Source organism: Palaemon carinicauda, chromosome 38 (assembly GCF_036898095.1).
Source record: "Palaemon carinicauda isolate YSFRI2023 chromosome 38, ASM3689809v2, whole genome shotgun sequence".
Taxonomy (NCBI): Eukaryota; Metazoa; Arthropoda; class Malacostraca; order Decapoda; family Palaemonidae; genus Palaemon; species Palaemon carinicauda.
Window position 1 is genome coordinate 47,983,333 of NC_090762.1, and position 22,927 is coordinate 48,006,259.

The 22,927-nt window shown below is 46.4% G+C and overlaps 1 protein-coding gene across 1 annotated transcript in view; it reads right to left on the reverse strand.

The window, feature by feature from the left end:
* The window catches only part of LOC137630602 (uncharacterized), a 168,742-nt gene that overhangs the window by 63,696 nt on the left and 82,119 nt on the right, over positions 1 to 22,927 (reverse strand). Inside the window, exon 6 of the mRNA XM_068362192.1 lies at positions 6,499 to 6,668. Coding sequence (XP_068218293.1) covers positions 6,499 to 6,668 — 170 coding nt within the window. The remainder of the gene's footprint in view (positions 1 to 6,498; positions 6,669 to 22,927) is intronic.

Below are 22,927 nucleotides of genomic sequence, written 5' to 3' on the forward strand. Positions count from 1 at the left end.
TGACTTGCTCCTCCAATAGGTTGCATCCATAACACTCTGCAGAGAACGGTTCTGTTTGAAGGCCACTGAAGTAGCGACAGCTCTAACTTCATGTGTCCTCACCTTCAGCAAAGCAAGGTCTTCTTCCTTCAGATGAGAATGTGCTTCTCTAATCAGAAGCCTGATGTAGTAAGAAACTGCGTTCTTAGACATCGGAAGAGAAGGCTTCTTGATAGAACACCATAAAGCTTCTGATTGTCCTCGTAATGGCTTTGAACGTCTTAAGTAGTACTTGAGAGCTCTTACTGGGCAAAGTACTCTCTCTAGTTCGTTCCCCACCAAGTTGGACAGGCTTGGGATCTCGAACGACTTAGGCCAAGGACGGGAAGGAAGCTCGTTTTTAGCCAGAAAACCGAGCTGCAAGGAACATGTAGCCGTTTCAGATGTAAAACCTATGTTCCTGCTGAAGGCGTGGATCTCACTGACTCTTTTAGCTGTTGCTAAGCAGACGAGGAAAAGAGTTTTTAATGTAAGGTCCTTAAAAGAGGCTGATTGGAGCGGTTCAAATCTCGAAGACATTAGGAACCTTAAAACCACGTCTAGGTTCCAGCCTGGTGTGGATAACCGACATTCCTTAGAGGTCTCAAAAGACCTAAGGAGGTCCTGAAGATCTTTGTTGGTGGAAAGATCCAAGCCTCTGTGGCGGAAGACCGCTGCCAACATACTCCTGTAACCCTTGATCGTAGGAGCTGATAGGGATCTTACGTTCCTTAGATGTAACAGGAAGTCAGCAATCTGGGTTACAGTGGTACTGGTTGAGGAAACTGCATTCGCCTTACACCAGCTTCGGAAGACTTCCCATTTGGACTGATAGACTCTGAGAGTGGATGTCCTCCTTGCCCTGGCAATCGCTCTGGCTGCCTCCTTCGAAAAGCCTCTAGCTCTTGAGAGTCTCTCAATAGTCTGAAGGCAGTCAGACGAAGAGCGTGGAGGTTTGGGTGTACCTTCTTTACGTGAGGTTGACGCAGAAGGTCCACTCTTAGAGGAAGAGTCCTGGGAACGTCCACTAGCCATTGCAGTACCTCGGTGAACCATTCTCTCGCGGGCCAGAGGGGAGCAACCAACGTCAACCGTGTCCCTTCGTGCGATGCGAACTTCTGAAGTACCCTGTTGACAATCTTGAACGGCGGGAACGCATACAGGTCGAGGTGGGACCAATCCAGCAGAAAGGCATCCACGTGAACTGCTGCTGGGTCTGGAATCGGAGAACAATACATCGGGAGCCTCTTGGTCATCGAGGTAGCGAATAGATCTATGGTGGGCTGCCCCCACAGGGCCCATAGTCTGCAGCAAACATTCTTGTGAAGGGTCCACTCTGTGGGGATGACTTGACCCTTCCGGCTGAGGCGATCTGCCATGACATTCATATCACCCTGAATGAACCTCGTTACCAGCGAAAGCCTTCGATCTTTTGACCAAAAGAGGAGGTCGCTTGCGATCTCGAACAACTTCCTCGAATGAGTCCCTCCTTGCTTGGAGATGTAAGCCAAGGCTGTGGTGTTGTCGGAGTTCACCTCCACCACCTTGTTTAGCTGGAGGGACTTGAAGTTTATCAAGGCCAGATGGACTGCCAACAACTCCTTGCAATTGATGTGAAGTGTCCTTTGCTCCTGATTCCATGTGCCCGAGCATTCCTGTCCGTCCAGAGTCGCACCCCAGCCCGTGTCCGATGCGTCCGAGAAGAGACGGTGGTCGGGGGTCTGAACAGCCAATGGTAGACCTTCCTTGAGAAGAATGCTGTTCTTCCACCACGTAAGAGTGTAGACCTCATCTCCTCGGAAACAGGCACTGAGACCGCCTCTAGCGTCATGTCCTTTCTCCAGTGAGCAGCTAGATGATACTGAAGGGGGCGGAGGTAGAGTCTCCCTAACTCGATGAACTGGGCCAGCGATGAAAGTGTCCCTGTTAGACTCATCCACTGCCTGACTGAACATCGGTTCCTTCTCAGCATGCTCTGGATGCATTCTAGGGCTTGATTGATCCTTGGGGCCGACGGAAAAGCCCGAAAAGCTCGACTCTGAATCTCCATACCTAGATAGACAATGGTCTGGGATGGGACGAGCTGGGACTTCTCTATATTGACCAGGAGGCCTAATTCCTTGGTCAGATCCATAGTCCATCTGAGATTCTCCAGACAGCGACGACTTGTTGGAGCTCTTAAAAGCCAGTCGTCCAAATAGAGGGAGGCTCTGATGTCTGCTAAGTGAAGGAATTTCGCAATATTCCTCATCAGTCTGGTAAACACAAGAGGTGCCGTGCTTAGGCCAAAGCACAGGGCTTGGAACTGGTACACAACCTTTCCAAAGACGAACCTTAGGAAAGGTTGGGAGTCTGGATGGATGGGGACGTGAAAGTACGCGTCTTTCAGGTCTAACGAGACCATCCAGTCCTCCTGCCTGACCGCTGCTAGGACCGACTTCGTCGTCTCCATCGTGAACGTCTGCTTGGTGACATAAGCATTGAGAGCACTGACGTCCAGCACCGGTCTCCAACCTCCTGTCTTCTTCTCTACCAGGAAGAGACGGTTGTAAAAGCCCGGGGATTGATGATCCCGGACTATGACCACCGCTTCCCTTTGTAGCAAGAGCGACACCTCTTGTTGCAACGCTAGCCTCTTGTCCTTCTCCTTGTAGTTGGGAGAGAGGTTGATGGGAGACGTAGCTAGAGGGGGACTGCGGCAGAACGGAATTCTGTATCCCTCCCTTAGCCACTTCACAGACTGAGCGTCTGCACCTCTGCTCTCCCAAGCTTGCCAGAAGGTCTTGAGTCTGGCTCCCACTGCTGTCTGGAGAGGAAGGCAGTCAGAACTTGCCTTTTGCAGACTTGGAACCCTTCTTGGACTTGCCACGGTGACTGTCGGCACGGGTACCTCCTCTGCTGGAGGCTCTGCCACGAAAGGGCGGGATGAACCTAGATGCAGGTGTGTCAACTGCTGCAGGGCGGAAGGGTCTAGGCACGGAAGGTAAGGTTTTAGCCTTACGTGCAGAAGATGCCATAAGATCATGAGTATCCTTCTGGATAAGCGAGGCAGCCATCCCCTTAATCAGCTCCTCCGGAAACAGACACTTGGAGAGAGGAGCAAACAACAACTCTGACTTCTGGCAAGGAGTGATACCAGCCGATAAGAAGGAGCAAAGATGTTCTCTCTTCTTAAGGACTCCTGACACATACGAAGCCGCAAGTTCACCAGACCCATCCCGAATTGCCTTGTCCATGCTAGACATGATCAGCATGGCCGAGTCCTTATCTGAAGGGGAAGTCTTCCTGCTTAAGGCTCCCAAACACCAATCGAGGAAGTTGAATATCTCGAAGGCACGAAAGACTCCCTTCAACAGATGATCCATATCAGAAAAGGACCAGCAGATCTTCGATCGTCTCATAGCCAACCTGCGGGGAGAGTCAACCAGACTTGAGAAGTCGCCCTGGGCAGAGGCAGGAACTCCCAAGCCTGGTTCCTTTCCCGTGGCATACCAGACGCTCGACTTAGAAGCAAGCTTGGTAGGCGGAAAGACGAAAGAAGTCTTTCCCAGTTGCTTCTTGGAATGCAACCACTCTCCCATAACCCTCAAAGCTCTCTTAGATGATCGGGCGAGAACAAGCTTGGTGAAGGCAGGAGCAGCAGACTGCATGCCCAGAGCAAACTCGGAGGGAGGAGAGCGAGGGGTTGCAGACACAAACTGCTCAGGATACAAGTCCCTGAACAAGGCAAGGACTTTACGAAAGTCTAAGGAGGGAGGCGTAGACTTGGGCCCTTCAAAATCAGAGTGTGGTTCATCCAGATGTGCAGCTTTGTCATCCGATACTCCATCATCCGAAAGCTGAGTTTTAAGTGGCAAAGGTAGAGCAGAAAGCTGAACGGCTGAATCCGGCAGTACGGGTGCATGCGTACCTGCGGATCCAACATCATGCCTCTGCTGGTCGGTCTGCGAGCTGGCAACAACAAAAGCAGAGGGCTGGTGTGTGGGAGGGGCTGCGGTGGGTTGAGGAGCATGCGGTATGGTATGCGGAGCATGCTGTAAGGTATGCGGCGCATGCTGCATGGTATGCGGAGCATGCTGTAAGGTATGCGGAGCATGCTGCATGGGCTGCGGAGAATGCCGCATAGTGCTGGAACCCGGCAGCTCTACAGAACCTTCCCACTGCTGATGCGGTAGCTCACGCATGTTAGCAGATGGTGCAGCAAGAACATGCGTCTGGCAGGGTGGACTGCGCATCGGTGGTGGAGCTCTCACAGGTGGAGTGTGGGAGCAGGCAGCCGCAGTATCTGCTGAGCGCACAACCTCGGCGGGTTGTAGGTTAACAGGAGCAGTGTTAACCTTCTCAGCATGATACTCCTGCATGAATGCCGCAAGCTGAGACTGCATAGTCTGCAGCATGGACTACTTAGGGTCTACTGTGGTTGGAGCAACAACAGACGGAGCAGTAGCCTGTTGAGGGACCACTCTACCTCTCTTGGGAGGTGTGCAGTCATCAGATGACTGCGGCGAGTCCGAACTGACCCAGTGGCTACACCTGGGCCGTTGGACTCGCTCGGAAGGGACCTTACGTTTGAGTGGTCGTGAGACCTTGGTCCATCGTTTCCTCCTGGAAACTTCTTCCACAGACGAGGAATGTAAGGGCTCATTCGTCTGTATGTGGATGGGACGATCCTTAACAGATACGTCCGCAACCACTGAGGATACATCCGTGCGCCGATCAAGGCCTGCCGAACCCTTTGGTCCTTCGACATTGCTTCTCCCCTGGGCTTGGGAGCTTGCAAGAGGTCCCGGACTGGGAGGACGACTGGCACGCACAGATGTACCCTCATGCGCAACACTGACACTGACACTTTGCACATCACTAGCACTAACACTTCCCACTGCACTCTTCGCTTTCAGCTCTCTGACATCTGCCAAGAGCTGATTACGGTCATTAGCCAATGACTCCACTTTGTCACCGAGAGCTTGAATGGCACGCAACATATCCGCCATGGAAGGCTGAGCACTCGTAGCAGGTTCGGGAGTCACCACCACAGGGGAAGGAAAAGGTTGAGGGGCATGGGGAGAGGAAAAATCCACAGAGCGAGAAGAACTCCTCCTATTTCTCTCCTTCTCTAACCTACGTGCATATCTAAGGAATTCGTTAAAATCGAATTCCGAAAGCCCAGCACATTCCTCACATCGATCTTCCAATTGACAGGATTTACCCCTACAATTGGAACATACGGTGTGAGGATCTATAGAGGCCTTCGGAAGACGCCTAGCACAAGTCCTAACACTACACTGCCTGTACTTAGGGACTTGAGACTGGTCAGACATCTTGAATTTAGAAGTAGTCAAGGGGAAATTCCAAAATCTAGCAAAGTTCGTTAACAATTAATCCAAATTAATTCCAAAAGCTTGCTAAGCTAATGATAAAGCTTCCTGAATAGCGAAGGCTAAACTCTAGAGTGAATACATCACCAAATCGTGAACAACAACTCCAGAATCAACAGCGTATCCAAGTAGGTCTTGCCGGCGGCACGACAGAGGAAAAATTGAGTTCTTGTTGACAAGAAGTACTTGAGTACCTACTCACAGATGGCGCTGTTGTGTACACCCCCACCTGGATAGCGATCGCTGGCGTATCCCGACCGTAGATTTCTGTCGGGCAACGGAGTTGACAGCTACATGATCATCGGGTAAGATTAATATTGAAAATATGAAAGCATTCTGGACCAGTGGTCAATCCAAGAGGAAGCCTGCAAAGCTGACATTACTGCTGTCTCTATGTTCCAAGATGAACGAATGGAGCTCCCTCTTAAGGGGAGTTTTCTCTGTTTCTCTATGGGAAGCAGGGAGGTCTACCACCTTAGGAACTTACTCTATGGAGGGAAGATCGTCACTCTTTCTGCTGGTCCTTTTAAAAGTTAATCAAAGAATGGACAGGGTGATGAGTTTCGCTAGTCTGAAGTCTGGATCTCGTTGATGTTCTCAACCTCAAGGACAAACCTCCGGGAGAACGATTGTGCTTAGATCTCTTCTTCCTACTCCAAAATTCAGCCACTGGGAGGATGACCATTCTCTGCACACATCACAAAGGGAGTCCAAAGTGCAGCGGATGAAGATCAACCTCAACCTTATTCATAAAGGATAAAGGTGCCACAGTGTCAATCCAACAGCTCCTGGGCATATCCACAGCTTGCTTTGTTGTTTCACACTCATACTGAAGAGAGGGGAAAACTTCAGACTGGTTGGAGAGCATCTCTAACAACGTCTGTGCAAGCTCAACGCCGAAAATCAGAATGAAGGCTCTGCCAGACCTGTACCATCTCTGGCTACTGGGTGGTGGCTGGTAGAACCTCCATAATTCTTCATTGGTCATTGCCAGCTTTTGCCAGATTCTCACCCTAATAAATTACAAAGGTTTGCATTCACGTAGGAACAAATGAACTTTAAATTTACCATGGATAATATAAAAATTGTATAAATAAGAACTTACATGTAGTGCTGTAACTTGGCACTGGAACGCATTGACAAATGCGTGACGGTTTCCTGTCGTAATGCACCAAAACTCAAGTTTTCCTCCTTCTGTTCCTGTTACAGCACCCCATTTTCCACACTGCATCACAGTAATACCATTGTAAGTATAGATGGACCCAAAACTTTCACCTTCAAGAAGAGGAAAAAAGTTAGACTATACAGAAACATAAAACCTTGTTATTCACTAATAATTATACTGTAGCTTACATAAAGTAAAACTTGGCTGAATTCAATAAATGCAAATTTTTGAAGTCAAAACATATTTATCCAGAAAAATCAAACTACAGTAACAACTCTAAAAATGTCAAAGAATAAATTAGGGATTTAAGCTTTAAAAAGTAGATATTAAACAAATTAAAGTTAATTTGGTATCAGTCATCAGCAAGGCAGCCCAGCCAGCTCATGATCTACTGGACAGATTGTAGATTAACAGGTGATGTTTGCTTTGTAAACTACTAACACTATACTCATCTCATCAGACATGATAAAAAAAGATATAAGCTTGTCTAACCATAATTGAACTACAAAGACATATAACAAAGTAATTTGTATTTTTCCAAGCTATATAAACCTGAGATGGTTCCCAATAAGGTGGTGAGTGCAGGCAAGTAGCCACGACCACTCTCCTGTCAAAAAATGTATAGTTTTGACCTTTGGCTCAGGATTGAGAGGAGGGGTTGAGAAGGAATGTTTAACTTTAAAGGACTATGGTTTGTATAGCTGGGAAAAATACAAATTTCATTTAAAATTGTATGTTTACAAACCTTCTGTCTTTTAAAATAGGGAGATTCACTTATTGGTGGGTAAAAGTGCCCCTAGAAGTAAACTAATTGGTTCTTTTGCTTCCCAGTAATAAGACAGACTTCGTGGTCCCTTGTGGGAGCAAAGGAGATGATTCTGTCATCCCCGTACCAGTCTATCATAGGAAGGAGTAGACTGACAGGGCTTGGGCAGCAATGGTTATATAGCTGGTACTTGGTCATTGAAAGAAACTTTCTCCCCTGATGCAGTCCAGAATGAAATATATCTACCAAAGCACTACCCCAATTTTACGAGGTAGCCCATATGAAATAAAATAGTCAACAAAAAGAGACTCTTCTTCACTTTGCTCCTCCCAGCCTGACGATGGATTCAGCTTTGTTTGGTTGGTACTGCTAGGGTGCCACAGCCCACCCTCCCCCATTATTCACCACAACTGAAGCTTCATAATATGAATCCTCTACAGCCACTACCTCAGCGGTCACCAAGGCAAACAGAGGAAGCAGCAGGTCCTATCAGAACTGCGTCACAATTGCTCGTCATTCATTCCTATTTCTAGCACGCTAATTTGCCTCTCTTACACCTATCCTCCTATCCCCCAGAGCTTTCTTCACTCCATCCATCCACCCAAACCTTGGCCTTCCTCTTGTACTTCTCCCATTAACTCATGCATTCATTACCTTCAGCAAATGGCAATTTTCCATTCTCTCTACATGGCTAAATCACCTCATCACATTCATATCCATGCTAGCTGCTAACTGATTTCTTACACCCGTTCTTACCATCACCACTTTGTTCCTAACTCTATCTAATCAAGATACACCAGCCATACTCCTCAGACACTTTATCTCGGACACATTTAATTTCTGTCTCTCCGTCACTTTCATTCCCCACAACTCCAATCCATACATCACAGTTGGTGCAATCAGTTTCTCATACTAACTCTCTTTACATTCATTCCTAACCCTCTATTCTTTACCACTCTCTTCACTGGCCCCTACACTTACATCCTTCATGAACTGTCTAACGTACATCTGCTTCCACTCTACCTCTTACAGCAACAACAGATCCCAAGTATGACAAATTCGGAGATAATTTGTATTTTTCCTAACCATACAAACCTTAGCTATTTACATAGGGTATTACTTTCGGCGTAGCTGAAAGGACGAGCCATTAGATTTTTAACGAGGGTTAACTACCCTCTCGCTAGCTAGCAAGGGGGTAGGGGAGGGGTAGCTTCGCTTAGAGGTAGGACTTGCCTTGGGAGACAGGGCTGGCGGGCAAATATGTGTAAATAGCTAAGGTTTGTATGGTTAGGAAAAATACAAATTATCTCCGAATTTGTCATTTATTCCGTAACCGAAATACAAACCACGCTATTTACATAGGGTGACTTACCCCTTAGGAAGGGTGGAAAGTCCCAGCCTTACTGGCTTTGGCTTTGCCCGGGGGCTCAGAATCCAAGTGAGCAGCACTCGAGAAAAAGTCCCTGCACCTCACAAGTCGTGCGGCCTACATAAGCTTGTGTGTGGAGGGATGAAGTGTGACTTGTCCTAGGAAGTTGACCTGAAGTCCCTTAGATGGAATTCTCGGCTAAGACGTTCCCAATACCACCTCGTCAGGGTATGGGGGACGCGACAGTATTATCTTAAAACTAGGAACACAAGGAAGCATGGTTTACCTGCAGAGGTTTGAGGTCAGCTATGCAGAGAACCCAGGATGCTGCTTTCCCCAAGAGAGGGGAGAATGAAGAAAGAAGTAAGGGCCAGACATACTTCTTTCATTCATGCAGTCTAAATCCGGGTAACAATGCCCTCAACCTTCTGCTACCTGTCCATTAAGGAGCCTGAGGTTAGACCAGATGTTGTGTATCCACCACAGGGCCGATAGAAAACGTATCGAGGCTCCTGTGGGTCACGTCCTGCAGGTAGTGGGCTGTGAAGGTCGTTTGACGCTTCCAGACTCCAGCTTGTAGCACCTGCGTCACAGAGTAGTTCCTCCTGAAGGCCAGGGACGTTGCGATGCCTCTGACATCGTGTGCTCTAAGGCGACGTGACGGAGGAGGGTCTGGATTCAGGGCGTGATGGATGACCCTTCGAATCCAGGCTGAAAAGGTATTATTGGTGACCCTCCTCTTTGTCCTTCCTGTGCTCCCAAACAGGGCTTGCACGTGAAGACGAACTGCAGCTGTTCTTTAAGATAACACCTTCGACTCCTTACTGGGCATAGTAGGAGATGGTCTGGGTCATCTGTTACAGAACGGAGACTCGAAATCCTGAAGGAGTCAAACTGAGGGTCTGGGCTCCAAGATTTTGAGTCTAGTAACCAATGTTACCTCCCCCTATCCTCTTGAATGGGCAACGTCGTACGAGAGACCATGAAGTTCGCTGGCACGCTTGGCTGAGGCCAGAGCAAGCAGGAGCACCGTCTACCAAGTCAGGTGACGATCAGAAGCCTGGCGTAATGGTTCGCAAGGAGGTCTCTTAAGAGCCCTAAGAACCCGAACCATGTTCCATGGAGGAGGTCTCACTTCCGACTGGGGCAGGTAAGTTCGTAGCTTCGTATGAGCGAAGATAGCTCCAGCGAGGAAGAAATGTCTATTCCTTCCAAACTGCAGGCCAGGCTTAAGGCTGAGCGATAGGCTTTCACCGCCAAGAGCGAAAGGCGCATTTCCTCCCGCAGGTATACAATAACTCCATTATTGGTGGAATAGTGGCATCAAGGGGAGAGATACCACTCCCACGACACCGGTTCTAGGAATTCTTGCCGCATACATTTTCGCCGTAGGACTTTTTGTCACGGACTTTTTGCCGTAGGAAACTTTGCCACAATTTGCATATTACTTTTATAATTTAAAGGTATATGAAAGAGTTGACCTATAAAAAAAATAAGTATAGTGGCCTACATACATACATCTAATGCAATGGATGGTCTCTGATAATTAGCTCTTACTTATGAAGTTTTAAACAAGCAGTTTTAGCCCATACATACACTGCACTGGTCTTTGATAAATAGCTTGTGCTTCTAAAGTTTAAAACAAGTTGTTTATAAACAAGAAGTATACATACCTACTTACATACATACATACATACACATACATCTAATTAGCTCTTACTTAGTAAGTTTTAAACAAGCAGTTTTTAGCATATATACATACACTCCACTACATACATGAATGCCATATAATTAATAAAATATATCTAAATTATGAGTATAAAAAGGTATGAGAATAATAGTGTCATTATAAAACTGAAAGTTTATTTATCTAAAACAAGTAATAAATTTAAGAGCAATCGAAGTTACAATAAATATTCAAATATTCATCATTGTCAAAATAAAATCAATAACAAAGGTATTACAATATAGAAGGTTTAATTATTTAAAATTCAAAATATTTGAAAAAAAAAAACTTTAATCAAGTTTAGAATGAGAGCAAATTCATTGCAATACTCCGTAAATAGTGTACTTTACGCAGATCTCGAAACAATTCTTTGTATTCGTACATAAACATCTTTGTACTTTTTCTTCATGTGAGAAGCTTCGCTGCGTTCAATATCAATTCTTTCCTTTTTTGCTAGACTCTCTTCGTTTTTCAAAAGGTTAATTAATTGCCAAATATTTGGGTGGATATTTGTAACAGAACTTTGCAAGGCATTATGAAACCCTTCTACACTAATATTGGTGTTTGGTAACTTATTTAAAGTCCGTTCATAAACATTCCACATATCCACAGGAAATGTTGGACCGACTCTTCGTCTACGAGGGCCACTGCCTCTTACCCCATCAATATAATAGTCTCAAAATAAGATACCAGGTCCTGAGGCAAATCATCGTTGTCAACTAGTTCCTCAAATGCACTAATAACGTCACTAGAAGGAACAAATGCAAGTGCTGTAAAGCATTTGACCAAGGTGTTAAATTCAGAATCACTCTGGTAACGCACTTTATGGCCCAATTCACAGACTTTTCGAAAAAAATATTTTTAGCTAAATGAAACAAACATCCGGTTACACTCACATTTGGGAAATAATTTTGAAAACTATCAAAATTTGCTTTTTCAAAATCAGTCATCAAAGTTTCAGGCTGCAAAGTTGAACGCAATTCCTTGAGAACCCCAAAAAATATTCCATACGTCTCCGCAGACTTGTTAGGAAGCAAGGCAAATATGCGTGGTATACTGACGTTATCTATAAGAACGTGTAATGAATATACATACATATACCAAAGGCACTTCCCCCAATTTTGGGGGGTAGCCAACAACAACAAGAAACAAAACAAAAAAGGGGACCTCTACTCTCTACGTTCCTCCAGCCTAACCAGGGACTCAGCCGAGTTCAGCTGGTACTGCTAGGGTGCCACAGCCCAACCTCCCACATTTCCACCACAGATGAAGCTTCATACTGCTGAGTCCCCTACTGCTGCTACCTCCGCGGTCATCTAAGGCACCGGAGGAAGCAGCAGGGCCTACCGGAACTGCGTCACAATCGCTCGCCATTCATTCCTATTTCTCGCACGCTCTCTTGCCTCTCTCACATCTATCCTCCTATCACCCAGAGCTTTCTTCACACCATCCATCCACCCAAACCTTGGCCTTTTCCTTGTACTTCTCCCATCAACTCTTGCATTCATCACCTTCTTTAGCAGACAGCCATTTTCCATTCTCTCAACATGGCCAAACCACCTCAACACATTCATATCCACTCTAGCCGCTAACTCATTTCTTACACCCGTTCTCACCCTCACCACTTCATTCCTAACCCTATCTACTCGAGATACACCAGCCATACTCCTCAGACACTTCATCTCAAACACATTCAATTTCTGTCTCTCCATCACTTTCATTCCCCACAACTCCGATCCATACATCACAGTTGGTACAATCACTTTCTCATATAGAACTCTCTTTACATTCATACCCAACCCTCTATTTTTTACTACTCCCTTAACTGCCCCCAACACTTTGCAACCTTCATTCACTATCTGACGTACATCTGCTTCCACTCCACCATTTGCTGCAACAACAGACCCCAAGTACTTAAACTGATCCACCTCCTCAAGTAACTCTCCATTCAACATGACATTCAACCTTGCACCACCTTCCCTTCTCGTACATCTCATAACCTTACTCTTACCCACATTAACTCTCAACTTCCTTCTCTCACACACCCTTCCAAATTCTGTCACTAGTCGGTCAAGCTTCTCTTCTGTGTCTGCTACCAGTACAGTATCATCCACAAACAACAACTGATTTATCTCCCATTCATGATCATTCTCGCCTACCAGTTTTAATCCTCGTCCAAGCACTCGAGCATTCACCTCTCTCACCACTCCATCAACATACAAGTTAAACAACCACGGCGACATCACACATCCCTGTCTCAGCCCCACTCTCACCGGAAACCAATCGCTCACTTCATTTCCTATTCTAACATATGCTTTACTACCTTTGTAGAAACTTTTCACTGCTTGCAACAACCTTCCACCAACTCCATATAACCTCATCACATTCCACATTGCTTCCCTATCAACTCTATCATATGCTTTCTCCAGATCCATAAACGCAACATACACCTCCTTACCTTTTGCTAAATATTTCTCGCATATCTGCCTAACTGTAAAAATCTGATTCATACAACCCCTACCTCTTCTAAAACCATCCTGTACTTCCAAGATTGCATTCTCTGTTTTATCCTTAATCCTATTAATCAGTACTCTACCATACACTTTTCCAACTACACTCAACAAACTAATACCTCTTGAATTACAACACTCATGCACATCTCCCTTACCCTTATATAGTGGTACAATACATGCACAGACCCAATCTACTGGTACCAATGACAACACAAAACACACATTAAACAATCTTACTAACCATTCAAGTACAGTCACACCCCCTTCCTTCAACATATGTATATAGCTGGTAATATATATCAGGGGCACATATGAATGTTCCATCACAAGCCCAATGTCTGTGATTTTCCAGGTCATCTAATCCAGAATCGGTGCCGAATATTAAGATTCTGCTGACGTCATTTTCGCCACTGTCATATAATAAAAAGTTTTCGCCACTTTCGAGACGCGTAAAGTCTTCAGGAATTGCATAGCCATTTCTTGCATTAGGAATAGGAGGAGCCTGTATATGAACCTGCCTCCATTTCCTAATATTTCGAGACAAAGTTGCATTAGATGGCATAAGATAACATCCCGCTTCATCTAAGCAAGGAGAAGCACTGGCAATTAATGATCTTGCAGACAACTGGGAATTAGTAGCATTTTCTTTCATTTTTGCTAAGGTGGAGTACACTTTTTGTTTTGTTGGGTTAGCGGAATGGCTATGTTCACCAACAGTTTTGCATATTGCTATATCACCTTCACTTTCCAGAAGTGTGTGGACTCTTGCTTTACTGTACATTTTTTAATTTCACACTTCCAATAAGTTTTACTTTCTAATGTTCTGTCAATTCTGTATACGAAATTATTATCGTCAACTAACTTTTCTCCTCCATGGATAGTTTTCACAGTATGTGGCATTGTGAAGGGCTTGACTAATGGAACATAAATCTATTCTAAGCTGAAAAAAGTTACTATTATTTTAAATATTTTCCAACTTTAGAAATACATACATAGATGTATGTGTGTATGTAGGTATGCAAGTAGGTATGTAACAACTTGTTTTAAACTTTAGAAGCACAAGCTATTTATCAAAGACCAGTGGAGTGTATGTATGGGCTAAAACTGCTTGATTAAAACTTCATAGGTAAGAGCTAATTATCAGAGACCATCCATCGCATTAGATGTATGTATGTAGGCCACTATATTCATATTTTTTTTATAGGTCAACTCTTTCATATACCTTTAAATTATAAAAGTAATATGCCATTTGCGGCAATTTACGGCAAAAAGTCCGTGACAAAAAGTCCTATGGCGAAAATGTATGCGGCAAGAATTCCGGTCACCCATGACACCAACCACAGAAGACTCTCCACTTCGCCTGGTAGACCCCTGCGGATGACTTTCTTCGCAGGTGTCGAGACATCCGCTCCGCAACTTGTTGCGGAACGCCTCTCTCTGTGAGGGGATGCTGGATAGTCTCCAGGCGAGAAGCCAAAGTGATGCTACGGCTTTGTGGTAGATGTTGCAGTGTGGTTGCTTGAGTAGCTCGTGTCGTGGGGGAAGCTCTCTCGGGAGTTCCGTCAGGGGATGCAAAAGGTCCGGGAACCACTATGCATGATGCCGTAGCGGAGCTATCAGAGTCATCGACAGGTTAACCGATAGTCTGGTCTTGTTGAGCACCCTTCTCACCAGACAGAACGGTGGGAAGGCGTAGACGTCGATGTTGTCCCACCGTTGTAGGAAGGCATCTTGCAAGAGTGCCTTGGGGTCCGGGACTGGGGAGTAGTACAGCGGCAGCTTGAAGTTCAAGGCTGTCGCGAACAGGTCCACAAAGTCAGGACTTTGTTGGCTACTAGAGGGTCCAAAGACCACTCGGTACTCACTATCTGCGAGGCTCTGCTCAGACTGTCGGAGAGCACATTCCTCTGCCCGGAATGAAGCGAGCCGATAGTGGTATTGAGAGGATTTCGGTTCATCTCAGTATCTCTACTGCAAGATGGGAAAGCTGTTATGAAAAGGTACCTCTCTGCTTGTTGATATAAGCCACTACCGTGGTGTTGTCGCTCATGGAGTGACCCGCCAGGGTTTGTTGGAACTGTTGAAGGGCCAGATATACGGCCTTCATTCCTAGAAGATTGATGTGGAGGCACCTTTCTGATTCTGACCATAGGCCTGAGATCCTTTGGTTCAGAACGCGCCCCCCCCCCCCCTTCTTTTGACGCGTCCAGGAACAGCATCAAATGCGGGGGAAGGACAAGAAGATCCACTCCCTTTCAAAGGTTCCCGTAGGTCAACCACCACTGCGGGTCCATTCGTTCCGTAGGTCCCATAGGGACCAGAATGTCCGGGGAATCGTTGCCTTGGTTCCACCGGGATTTGAGCCGCCATTGCAGGGATCTCATCCTGAGGCGGCCATTTGAAACTAGACGGGTCAAGGAGGAAAGGTGACCTAGGAGACGTAACCAAGATTGGGCTGGAAGCTCTCCTCGTCTGAGGAAAGGTTCTGCGACTCTCCTCAGCCTTGTTATCCTGTCGTCTGATGGGAAGGCTTTGTGGAGATTGGTGTCTAATATCATGCCTAAATATCCCAGTTGTTGGGATGGAAGCGGAGAAGACTTCTCGAGATTTACCATGATCCCTAGATCTTGGCAAAGTCCCAGAAGTTTGTCTCGGTGTCGAAGAAGGGTCGATTCCGAGACTGCCGGGGTTAGCCAGTCATCCAGATAGTGAAGGAGACGGATGCCGATCCTGTGTGGCCACGAAGATATCAGGGTGAACATTCTGGAGAACACCTGCAGTGCTGTGGAGAGATCGAAACACAGCACCTTGAACTGGTAGATCTTGTTGTCTAAGCTGAATTTCAAGTACTTCCTGGAAGACGGATGCATTGGGATCTGGAAGTACCCGTCCTTCAGATCCAGTGTGTACCTGAAATATTGTGGTCTCACTACAAGTCTGATCGACTCTGCTGTTCCACGCTGAACGATGTTTGTTCGACAAACTTGTTCAGAGCTGATGACGGGTCTCCAGCCTTCAGATGCCTTCTTTACAAGAAAGAGTCGACTGAAGAAGCCGGGGGGAGTCATCGACGACCTTTTGGAGAGCATTCTTCTAGAGCATGGTCTCGAATTCTGCCCAAAGGGCTAGCACCTTTGCCGATCCCATGGCATAGGAGCTCAGCGACACTAGATTCGCTGTCAGGGGAGGTAGAGATATTATGAACGGGACGCAATATCCTTGGCTGATCACGGAGATCGTCCAGGAATCGGCCCCGAGTTGCTGCCACCTGAACACGCAACTTTAGGCATCCCCCACTGGGGGACACGTAGGGGGGTTGCCAATCCTAGCGTTTGCGGCCTCAGCCGCTACCTTTAGGATTATTGCCTCCCCAGGAGGACTTCCCGTCCTTCTTGTCCCTGACAGGAGGGGCTGCTTGTTTAGACACCCTTGTCTTTGCTGCAGGAGCCGGTTCCGATGTCCTAGGCTGACGAGGCTGTAGTTGTTGAGGCGCTGGAGGCTTGTAGGGTCTGGATGTAAGCGCCTTTTGGAGGAGCAAATCATGATTCGATTTTCTCCACCTCTCAGCTGTCCGTCCCACGTCCTTGGGCTCAAACAAGCTATTTCCAAGGATGGAAGAGTGTCTGAGCTTGCCGACATCCATGGTTGGGACTTTCGAGAGGAACCTCTCGGTGACTGCATCTCAATGCTTCAACATCGAGTTTGCCCACAAGTTCGAAACTTGGTGAGCCGGAAATCGATGGTGCTCGTGCCCGAGAGGAGGAAAGTTTCCATGGCCTTCCTGGTGCTCTCCTTGGACAAATCCTCGGATCGCAACAGGATGCCCAGAGATCCAAGCCAGACAACCAGCCACGAAGTGGCCTGCATGGCACACTTTGCAGCCTTCTCCTGGCTCAAGATCTCCGAAGCCGAGAATGTCACCTGCCAGGCGGAGAGTTTCTCGAGAGAAATTTCCCTGGTAAGCCCTTCCACGGAGTGGTGGAGAGGCAGAGCTAAACCAGGCTCCCCCATAACCTCGAAGTACCTCCTCTGCTGACAGCTGACAGACGCAGTGTCAACGACTCCCGCTGGAGGGAAGGGGATCGGGTGATCCTGAGGAGTAGAGATGATGGGGCCTGCCTGAAAAGAAGGAGAGGAATGTTGCCCCTTCCTCTCTGAAGACTCTTCTTGCTCCTGCACGTGCGCTGCTCTGCGTTTACGGGGTGGAAATCGTGACGATGATGATCTGGAAGTACGCGCTCCAGAAGATTCGCCAGGTTGCCCGTGTTGCGAAAACCGACGGGAATCGGGGTCGAAATCGCGCTAGCGCTCGCATTATGGTAAAATCGTTGGTTTGCGCGCGGGCAAACGTGGGTGCGCATGCACGCAGAGATGAAAACGCGGGCGCGCTGGCGCGCAGGTGAAGGTGAGCGCGGTTGTAAGGGCGAGCGCTGGCTGCCGGGAGACCGATGGCGCGTAGGCTAGCGATGGCGAGCGATGGTGCGTTTTGGCGAGCAATGGCTCGTTGGCGCGTTGGTGAGCGATGGCGCGTTGGCAAGCGATGGCGCGTTGTCAAGTGATGGCGCGTAGCGACCAATCGCGTACAGGAGAGTTAACGCGTGGGCGCGTAGACCTATGGCGATCTGAAGCGTGGGCGTGTTGAAAAACACTTGCGCACATACGAAGAATCGCGCGGGCACTTAGGAGATCGCTGGCGCACAGGAGATCGTTGGCGCGCAGTTGCGCGGCCAGAAGATATCAGCGAGGATGCAGAACCAGATGGTGAGGTTGCGCGCAAGGGCGAACGCTCGTGGGCGGGCACAGGAGACTTCTCGTGGGCTCACGGGCACGCAGAGACTCGTTCAAGTCTGGAAGTGCGCAGGCGATGGCTTGCGCGTGGGCGAGCTCTGAGGGAGCGCAGGAGATCGTCGGCGAGGAGGCGAAGGAATAATCTCCTTGCCTACACCCAGATCCGGAGATCATGGGCGCGTGGGTGAACGTTGCCGCGCATTGCGCACATCAGGAAAGGGCGCGCAGATTTGCGCTGGCGAGTAGGCGAACGTGGGAGTTCAGCAAAGGAATAATCTCCTTGCCTGCACCCAGATCTGGAGATCGTGGGTGCGTGGGCGAACGTTGGCGCGCATTGCGCATATCAGAAAAGGGTGCGCAGATGTGCGCTGGCGTGCAGGCAATCATGGGCGTTCAGGAGACCGTTGGCACACATGGCGCGTAGTAGGAAAGGGTGCGCAGATGTGCGCTGGCGAGCTGAAGAGTGCTGCCGCACAGAAGGTCTCAGAAGCGCAGGTGAGCGCTGGCACGCAGGTGAGCGCTGGCGATCAGGATATCTACGGCGAGACTCAGCTACAGGAGTGTTGATTCAGCAGAAGTCTGGTCCACAGCAGGAGAGTATTTGTGAACTACTCGCGCAGGAAAACGAGATTGCACAGGTAAAAACCTGGCACTTAAGGGGCTTACTCACATTGTGAGGTAAACCCTTTGCTCCGAAGTGACCGATGCCCATTGGGAAACGGGGTGCGTTGGCGCCCACTGCGCATCTGCGTCCAGGAACGGAGATGGAAGACAAGAAGGTCTGGCAGGTGTCGGAGATCGCGAACGATCTGCCGAAAGGTCTAGCGAAGCAGCTGCAACGGTCTGTTCTCGTCGAGGATCCCCTGCAGGGAACGTCGGAGGTGAAGATGAAGACGACCACGGACAGGAGCACCATCATCAGTCCTCTGAAGAGGGGTCTCTGTTAGTGAACTCCCCCGTGGGGGAGAAGCACTCGCAGGAGAGACCGTTGGACTCAGCTGCCCCCTCGAAGGATGTTCGGCGGGGGGAACTGAGCCTTCAGCAACACCAGCAACAACAGCACGGGGAGTCCTCCGAAAAGGAGTCTCTAAGAGTGTCCACTCTCGAGAACGAGAGAGGTGAACACTTCGTAGCAGAGACAAGAAGAACTGATTATGTAATTCATCTATGATGTTCACTAATAGTAAGAACGAATGAACCCCGAAGTGAAGTGTTCTACACAGAAGCTGAAAAGTTAACAAATACAATTTTATCTATCTATATACCAAGGCACTTCCCCAATTTTGGGGGGTAGCCGACATCAACAAGAAACAAAACAAAAAAGGGGACCTCTACTCTATATGTTCCTCCAGCCTAACCAGGGACTCAGCCGAGTAGCAACTCAACCCGCAACAGGAAGGAAGCTACCGTAATACGTAGTAGTAGTAAAAGGGTGAACGACCTCGAGAAAGAAAGAGAGACCGTAGTCAAACTAAACTCCCATGTTCCCTTTGCTGATAGTCCAAGTTCCCCGTAGGGAAGGAGGAACAGCGGAGAAAACAGATAAATAAAGTCCAGTGATGACGATTCCCCACGGCGCCCGAGAATCGGAAGCCGAAGGAACGACCGAAGGACCAAGGGAGAGATCGCGACCCATGAAATGTCCTCGTGGTGGCCTGGAACTACACGGAGATGTTGTCGTACACTACACACACAAACAGCACAAACACTGAAAAGGAAACTTACTGTATTTCTATACTCAAATATATACATAAACATAAGAATGTTTATATATATATCAAGTATAAGAAAATTAAGTAATTAAGTCAAGACAAAACATTAAAGGCTGCCATGCGAGGGCGGGAGCAGACACGTCTGCCCACCGTCCGAGCCAAAAGCGAAGTGAATCAGTTCACCGGTGTGTGAGGGGGGAGGGGTAGTTAGCTAGCGAGAGGGTAGTTAACCCTCATTAAAAATCTAATGGCTCGTCATTTCAGCTACGCTGAAAATAATACCCTATGTAAATAGCATGGTTTGTATTTCGGTTACGGAACAAACTGTATTTAAATTGATTTACTTCCTCAAGTAACTCTCCATTCAACATGACATTCAGAATTAAATACTTTACAAAAAAAGGACAATGGTTGGGTATTCATTTCACCATTCTTCCCTAGTAACAGAAGGATGAGGGAGAACTACTACGTATAGCTCCAGTATAGTAAGAATGGTGCTCAGAAATGTAGCTTACCAGCATTAATGCTAGATTCTGTAAGTAACAGGCTGAATCCTCCATTGCCAAGTGAGAGGAAGAAAAGGAGTTGAAAAATCAGTCATTCCCCCTTTACTCTGTATTCGCATAAAACATGTTACCACAGACATGATGCTTCCTATCCTATAAAGGAGTTGGGCTGGCTACACAAATACTCGAGCCACCACCACAGGGCCAAGAACAAGTGTTGAAAGACTTATGGGTATATTCCTAAAATAAAAGGCTGTGAAGGATGTTTGACACTCCCAAAGTCCTTCATTACCTGTCAGACTGTAAGATTCTACAGAGTCTATAGTGGGATCAATACCCCTGACTTTGTGAGCTCTAATTCGAGCTGGTACCTCAACCCACTCAAAGGTTGAAGCATATGCTCTCTGATTGTCAGAAAAAGCCAGAAAGAGACTGTTCTCAACACCACCACCTTAGTTCTACCACGTCTATGAAAGAATTGATGGCATTTAAGCATGATATGAAGTCTCCTTAGATAGGACCACAAAGCCCTCAAAGAACGCAAAAGCATGCCCTCTTAATTACCACCCAATGCTACAGTACATGAAGCAAGGAGGTAGAGAAGGTCTCAACCCTGGGTTGTGTGTCAACAGGTTCTGAGTTAGGTCACAAATTCAGGCATCAAATTAAGAGACCTTCCATCCTTCTTAGATAAATAAGAAAGTTGTTAAACCTGCAAACTCTCTTCGTCAAAGCTAGCAGGTTGGCCAAGGCACCAGCCAACTGTTGAGATACTACCACTAGAGTGTTAATGGGTTATTTAACTGGCAAGATAGTACTATATTGGATCCCTCTCAGGTTACATCTCATTTTCCCCCTATCAAAACATACACCAAATAGTCTGGCATATTCTTTATACATTCTCCTCTTTTCTTATATACCTAACAACACTAAGATAACCCGAAGATTCTTCCTCACTTAAGGGGTATACTACTGCATTGTAATTATTCAGTGGCTACTTTCCACTTGGTAAGTGTACAATAGACTCTTTGGCAGCTCTTCTAGGAGAAGGATTCTCCTAAATCAAACCATTGCTCTCTATTATTATTATTATTATTTGCTAAGCTACAACCCTAGTTGGAAAAGCAGGATGCTATAAGCCCAAAGGCTCCAACAGGGAAAATAGCCCAATGAGGAAAGGAAATAAGGGAATAAACAACGAGAAGTTTAAGAAAAATAACATCATTAAAATAAATCTTTCATATATAAACTATAAAAACTTCAAAATAAAAAGAGAAAGAGAAATAAGATAGAATTGTGTGCCCGAATGTACCCTCAAGCAAGAGATCTCTAACCCAAGACAGTGGAAAACATGGTACAGAGGCTACGGCACTATCCAAGACTAGAAAACAATGGTTCGGTTTTGGAGTGTCCTTCTCGAAGAGCTGCTTACCATAACTTCTACCCTTACCAAGAGGATAGTAGCCATTGAACAATTACAGTGCAGTAGTTAACCTCCCGAGGAAAGAATTTTCTTTTTTATAATTTCAGGGTTGTCAAGTGTATGAGGATAGAGCAAAATGTGTAAAGACTAGGACAGACTATTCTGTGTATGTGTTGACAAAGATGAAATGAGCCATAACCAGAAAGAGGGATTCCAATGTAGTACTGTCTGGCCAGTCAAAGGACCCAATAACTCTCTAGTGGTAGTATCTCAACGGGTGGCTGGTGCCTTGGTCAACCTACTTCCTCTAGTTATGGGTAACTACAAAGCCTCTGTACCATAGTCTTATATTGTCTTGGGGTAGAGTTCTCTAGCTTGAAGGTGCACTCAGGCACACTATTCTACGTTTCCTCCTTACCTTTCCTCACTGGGCTATTTTCCACGTTAGAGCGGTTGGGCATATAGCACTCTCCTTTTCCAAATAGGGTTTTAGTTTATCTAATGATAATAATAATAATAATAATAATAATAATAATAATAATAGCTCTCTCCTTTTCAAACTAGGGTTTTAGTTTAGTTAATAATAACAAGAAGAAGAAGAAGAAGAAGAAGAAGAAGAAGAAGAAGAAGAGGAAGAAGAAGAATAATAGCAAGAACTCATTCAAGGGTGTTGAAAATCTTTTAGAGGAACTTTTCAAAAGCTCACATCCCACTCCTAAGGGCCTCAGGCCCTGGGGTAAGCAAGACTGCTCGAAGCACTTCACAAGCAAAGACAAGTCCCAAGCAAAGATGTTATGCTCTACAGTCAGAAGACACAGCTCAGGGAGTCACTTTAGAGGTATTTAATGTGTTTGCACATGTTTAAAAATTTGGTATAATTATGGGGGCTATAGGAGGAATTTTACTTTTCCCATATTTTCAGTGGAAAATAAGCAAGAAATATTAACGTATCAATTTGTGCCCTGAATGGATTCCGGGAGTCAATTCAGAGGTATTTAATGTGTCCGCGCATTTTTACAAAATTTGGTATAATTATAAGGGCTATAAGAGGAATTTGACTTTCCTATATTTTCAGTGGAACCAGCCCTGTTGATGAAAAAATCCTAAAAATTTTAACGTATCACTTTATGCCCTGAATTGATTCAGGGAGTCACTTTAGAGGTACTTAATGTGTTTGTGCATGTTTAAAAAAATTTAGTGTAATAATAAGGGCTGCAGGAGGAATTTGACTTTTCCCATATTTTCAGTGGAAAATTCACAAGTCCGGCCGTGTGGGTAAAAAATCCCAAAAATTTTAATGTATCAATCTATGTCCTGATTATGTCCTGAATTGGTTCAGGGGGTCACTTTAGAATTTCAGTGGAAAATCCTGCGGGTAAAAGATCCCAAAAATTTTAATGTATCAATCCATGTCCATATTAAGTCCTGAATTGATTCAGGGAGTCACTTTAGAGGTATTTAATGTGTCTGCCCATGTTTACAAAATTTGGTGTAATTCTAAGGGCTTTAGGAGAAATTTGCCTTTTCCCATATTTTCAGTGGAAAATCCGCAGCCTGGCCCTGTGG